The sequence below is a fragment of the Acomys minous genome (assembly GCF_964271855.1).
Source record: "Acomys minous genome assembly, chromosome: 3".
NCBI lineage: Eukaryota > Metazoa > Chordata > Mammalia > Rodentia > Muridae > Acomys > Acomys minous.
In genome coordinates this window covers 76,977,841-76,983,840 of record NC_140485.1, presented here as the reverse complement: position 1 = coordinate 76,983,840, position 6,000 = coordinate 76,977,841, and the positions used below count along the sequence as shown (strand labels likewise).

Here is a 6,000-nt window from a genome sequence, read left to right as displayed (position 1 = left end):
CTAACTTTACCGTTATTATTTCGGATTAAAGGCCTAGACCACCATGCCTGGACCTAAGCCAAAGAAGGTCTTTGGATGTGATCTCTTGCCAGAGTAGCCATGTTCTGAATTAAAATTCTTCTACAAATTGTCATGAGTTCAAGGCCAGCCTGAACTATGTAGTGAGTTCCAGAATAGCCAAGGCTACAGAGTAACATTGTGCCTTAAAAAAAAGTAGGGTGTGGGGAAGCTAGGAAGATAGCTCAACAAGTAAAGGTGCTTCCGCCAAGCCTGCTGACCTGAGTTCAATCCCTGGGAACCACACAGTGGAAGGGAGAGAAGTGATTCCGGACAGCTGTTCTCTGATGTGTGACATAGCACGTCCCACACCCTGAAGTAAAGAAATGTAAGAAAAAAAAGGTCTATCCCCCCAAAATAAGAACATTTAAAAAGATTTATTTATCTCATGAGTGTTTTGCTCATCAGTGTGTCTGTGCACCGTGTGTAAGTCTGGTGCTTGAGGATGTCAGAAGAGAGTGCTGGATCCCTTGGAACTGGAATAGGGATGGTTGTGAGCTACCGGAGGGTGCTGAGAATCGAACTTGGAGCTTGGAGCACAAGGGTGTGTGTGAGAGAGAGAGAGAGAGAGAGAGAGAGAGAGAGAGAGAGAGAGAGAGACAGAGAGAGAGAGAGAGAGAGAGAGACCGACCTGTGAGACAGAGGGGCTGTGCGGATAGTAGGCAAAAGAGTTAAACTCTTAGAGCTGCCAGCGATGTCATCTGAAAACACAGAGTGAAATATAAGTAACAGTCAGCTTCTTTCCTTCAATCCAATTTCTAAGCAGTTGTGTGATCGATCAATTTATACATCGATTGGCTGTCTAATCCACCTTCAGCACTTCTCTGTGCTGCTGCAGCCGCCTCTAGCAGGGGTGGCTGAGCTTCACTTCAGGCTGGCGGGGTCACTGTAGCTGAAGAAGCAGGAGGCGCACATTGGTGGCGTAGGGGTTGTGCTGCTCAGCGGCCCCCTGCAGCTGCACTGGGTGGAGGCTGGGGTGCGGGGCTGTGAACCGCTGCACAGGGCAGCAGAGCATATGCAGGAGGAGCCAGGTGGCGTCGGGGTCCACTTTCATCAGGTGGAGGAAGACGCTGTGGAGAGAGGGGTTCATGAGTAAGAGAGGCAGGAGGGAGGAGGCTACTGCTCGTCCCAGGAGCTGGTTACTGGACACTCTGAGAAGGAATTGATCCCGATATCAAGTCACTTCAAACAGCAGACGGAACCCACTTTAGATCCTAAGACAGGGCCATTAGGATGGTTCCAAAGCCTTACAGAAACAGGTGAACAGCTTCTGATCCATTGACATGGAGTAAACAGTAATTAGTCAAGGAGAGAAGTATTGACAACACAAAAAGCTCTTCAGGGTAAAGCTAGAGTCTGAAGCCCTGCACCACAGCTGTGCCTGGGAACCTGGGCAAGCCTTAACTTCTTTCCTCACGGTCCTCATGTGCCCTGGATACACCCATTCTGGTCATTCAGCCATGGCTTCTTAAAGGGCTGGGTACAGGGGCCAATAGACTCTGTGCTCACCGGAGGCTGGGCAAGGTTCTTGAGGCAAACAGTACTGATGTCCTGTACAAACACAACCTGGAGCTCAAGGGCCAGGGTCACGGTATGCTGCCAGGAATGAAATCCTTTATCTTGACCTGAACTTTTAGCTATTATCCACTCAACTCCTGTTTCTGATCTAGGGCCACCATAGTGGACAGTCCCCTGTAAAACACACACACACACACACACACACACACACACACACACACACACACGGCTGTTTTCTCCCAGTGTCCAGGTGGTCCCCACCTTTCCCTGTCTCGGCAGCACGAGCATGGCTGCTGCTTTAGCACACTGCAGTGAGTGCCTGTTGATTAACAGGTTCTCACGAGCCTGAGGACCGGGTGACTTGAAGGATGCCCCTTCCTGGAATCTTCACAGTCTCTGAAAGGATCTGAGGAAGGTCCTGAAGTCCGACCAAGGAAGTTCAGGAACTGACTTTGCTATCATGAGTCATAGCTATGTAACCTTGGAAACTATACACTTGGTCTTGCCTCAGTTTCCCCATTGCTTTCCTTCTTCTTCTTTCCCCCCCTCCTTTGAGACAGGGTCTCATGTAGCCCAGGCTGACTTCAAGCTTGCTATGTAGCCAAGGTTGACCTTGAACTCCTAATCTTCCTGCCTCCATTTACCAAGTGCTGGTGAGTTCCTTTAGTACAACCAACCACACCTGTCTTCAGTTTTCTCATTTTTGAGGGTTTTGCTAAGGTTTAAAATACAGATCAGTCCCTACTGACTCCATTTAAGCAATTTTTAAAACATTTATTATTTATTGTGTGTGTTTAGCTATGTGTATGCTATGGCATGTGTGCAGAGATCAGGGGACAACTTGCAGGAGAGTTCTCTTTCCACCATGGAGGTCCTGGGACCAAACTCAGGACATCAGACTCCTTGGCAAGGCCTTACAATCTCTCTGCAGCCCCCAGGTATATTTTAAATTTATTTTTGAAGTTAGCATAGACAGTAATGGATTTTGTTACAGAGTTTTCACACACATGTCATTGTATGTTTTCTTGCCCATCTCCATGTGATGCATCTTTACCAGCTAAAAATACCACCAGCCCCTGTATTAGCGGATTCTACCACAGATTTAACCAGTGATAAATTAAAACAAATTCCATGTGTACTGAACACATACAAGCTCTTTCCTTGTCTCCACTCCCTAAACACAATGAAACAGGCATTCAATGTTTACACCTGTCAGGTGGTCACTGTGTGCCCCTGGAGTTGCTTCCTCCTTCCTACCAAGAATAACCATACAGTATGTATCTGAGGAACCAAATCTCATTCTTGCCAGCTATTTCTAGTGACCTCTAGCATACTTTTGAGTGTCAAATGGGAATAAAATTACTGCTAAAGAAAACTTTAGTTTAGGGTTTTTTTTTTATGTTTGTTTGTTTGGTTTTTGGAGACAGGGTTTCTCTGTGTAGCCTTGGCTGTCCTAGACTCACTTTGTAGACCAGGCTGGCCTGAAACTCACAGCGATCCGCCTGCCTCTGCCTCCTGAGTGCTGGGATTAAAGGTGTGCGCCACTACGCCCAGCTTTTAGTTTGGTTTTTAATTTCATTATTCTGAAAAACCAGTGTCCTCGAAGGAGCTGAGCCTTGCCCAATGAAGCCAGTTTTGCTTTTTTCCTTGTATGTGGGGGGAGGGAGACAGGTAGGTGGCAGGTGTAGGTGTGTGTGTGTGTGTGTGTGTGTGTGTGTGTGTGTGTGTGTGTGTGTGTGTGTATGTGCATGTGTGTGTGTCTGTGTAGGGAGGCTTTAAAAAATGAACTGGGCCTGTGCTGTGCCTAAACAATTTTAAGTTTCTTAGCTTAGGATAATCTTGTGTTTATAACCTACACAGTGCTTGCTGAAGAAGTGATTATAATATTCTAATTCATCGTTTCCACTTCACTGCAGAAGAGAGATGGGGCCTGCGTGGGAGACAATTTTTGTTTAAAAACAAAAATATCTCTGATAATTAGAGTGGTGAAGGAAATGATAAAAAACCCACTAAAAACTGGGAAGCACATTTCTGTTTACACGTGACACCGTTGACAGTTTTCCCTTGGTGCCAAAGACTGTTAGAATGCAAATGATTTCATTTGATTTTTTTCCCTCTACTTCAAGAACTGGAACAATTTCTCAAGCTGCAGCTGCTCTTCCTTTAAGGAATACTTTTATCTGGGCAGCAGTCAGCAGAAGGTGCCATGGCCCAGCTCAGCCAAAGCTCTGCTCTGCCTACAGGCTCCAAGCTGGATGGGATGCTGTATTCACCTCAGAGAGCTCCGAATAAACCGCCGACAGAAAGGCAAAGAGAGATGTGCAGAGTTCACCTGCCTTTATTAAGCAGAGTACAGTTCCTAGGAATCACTTTGGATGTCAACGTTTTGCTCTAAGGCTAACAGAGAGAAACTCTGTCTCGAAAAAACAAAAAGAAGGTGGATGGCCCAACTCGGCAAAGACAAGCAAGTTCCTCCTCCAGCCTCAGCTGCGGGAAGCAAATCATCCTGCTTCCAGAACTTGTTCCCACTTTCTCCCAAAGATGATTACAGGCAGCCCAGCCTCCCCACGGGATTGTTCTGAGGGGAGGAGAGGGGAGGGAAACACCCTGAGTGTGTAATAAAAGCACTGTTCCAGAGACAGAGCGAGGAAGAGATACAGAGATGGATGGAGAAGAAGGGGGAGAAGAGAGAGATGGGAGTGTTGAGCAACAGAGACAGCGATATACACAAACATGGGGGGGGAGAGAGAAGGGAGGGAGAGGGAGAGAAGGAGAGACATAGAGGGAGGGGGAGGAAGGGGGGGGAGAGAAAGAAAGGGGGGGGGAGGGAGAGAGAGAGAGACATGCCTGAGGGACAATCTCCACTACCAACGCTAGCAGCATCACCCGCTATGGATAATGTGCAGTCTGAAAAGGGCAAGACATTTGTCTTTTGTCTCACTCATCTCACAGTCCCCTAGTGGAGCCCAATTCTCTGCCACAGGGTTCTAATTTTGCTTATTATTTCAGAGACAGCAAAATGCAGTGTATTTTACATTCTGCATGCCTGAGGTGGGGAGTGAACCCTGTGCCATGTAAGCAGATGGCTGGCAGGCTCAGCTGCACTCTTGCTGGGTAGGAGGCATGCGGTCTGCTGAACCCTAAACACTGACAAATTCTTAACTTGAGCCCTGTTGGCCCTGCCACTGGGAGCTGAGCCTGAGGCCTCCAGAGGTCTGGCTTTGATTCTGGAGCACCTTGCTTGGGGCCACTTCCCACCCAGCCTTCCTGCATAATCAAGCCAGAACACAAAGGCAAGCCCTCTGCTTTGAGTGACCAGGGTAACTGACTGGAACATCTCCAGACAGGCAGGGACGGTTGTTGGACACGCCAAATGGCCAGTTTCATCTTTTTTCAAATCCAAAGAGAAACACTGTCTAAAGAACACTCGTACACTATTTAACTCCTGAACAAAAACTCCTTTCGCCTTCCCCTAGGCCCAGATTGGCGGCTACAGGGAGCACAGCTATCAAGAGATTACCTGGTTCCCAGAGCACGGGAGGCTCTCAGCTGTGCCTCGTGCCTCCACATGTCCCCAGGCAGGTGATTATCTCTCAATAACCTGTAGGGCCGTGTAGCTTAAATGATAACTTGACTTTAAAAAATTTAGAACTTGCCGTTAGGCAGTTTCTAAGCAACCTCTGTTTCCATGGCAAAGAAGCCTGGTGTTTATACTGATTTTTCACTTAAAATGCGGTTTTATTGAATTTCACTTCGTGCAGGCAGCCATTTCCCTGCACTTCAGCCCTATCTATAGTTGACGGTATCAGTAAGTATGTAATAAATTCTAGAGGCCAAACCAACAGAAGAAAAGCACTCCTTCAGGATCAGCACTAGGGTGCTGCAGGGAGCCACCTGGGGTGTGGTGGCCTGGGGAGGCAGGAAGTATGCCAATAGAACCTAGCTGGCTGATCCAGGGCCTTATTTTCATGGTTCAGTCATGTACAAGCACCCAGTCAGTCTAAACACTGCTAGGTCTCTGGGATGCTACAGAGGTGGTAGAGGAAGGCTGTGGTTTCAGGGACCATCTGCTGGGAAAGACAGACATGTCATAGTGTAGTTTGGCTAGACCATGGGAGGCCTGATGTGGACGCAGCCAGCCAGGGAGCATTCCTAAGGCACATGCAGGGGCAGATAGAGAGTTCCACAGCTCTGCAGCACCAGCGCTGGGTTACCCCCACCCCCGCCCAGTGGCAAAACCAAAAAGAAAGCCCCGTGTCACAGCAACAGAGTATGTCTTCACCATCTCTGTCTAGACAGCATCTGCCCAAAGGAGACTCTAGAAAACCGTCAGCCAATCAGGGTCCCGCATAGCTAAATAAACTGTAACTGAAGCCCAGGGCTCCCAGCTCTGGTGACAGGCGATTCTCTTTCTGTCAATTACTT

The 6,000-nt window shown here is 48.0% G+C and overlaps 1 protein-coding gene across 4 annotated transcripts in view; it reads right to left on the bottom strand.

Moving 5' to 3' along the window:
* Positions 1-415: 415 nt before the first annotated feature.
* TTI1 (TELO2 interacting protein 1) overlaps positions 416-6,000 on the bottom strand; it is a 58,934-nt gene continuing 53,349 nt past the window's right edge. For all 4 annotated transcript variants that reach the window (XM_084776774.1, XM_084776775.1, XM_084776776.1 and 1 more), the window contains one exon: positions 416-1,127. In XM_084776774.1, coding sequence (XP_084632900.1) covers positions 941-1,127 — 187 coding nt within the window. In that variant the 3' untranslated portion in view covers positions 416-940. The remainder of the gene's footprint in view (positions 1,128-6,000) is intronic.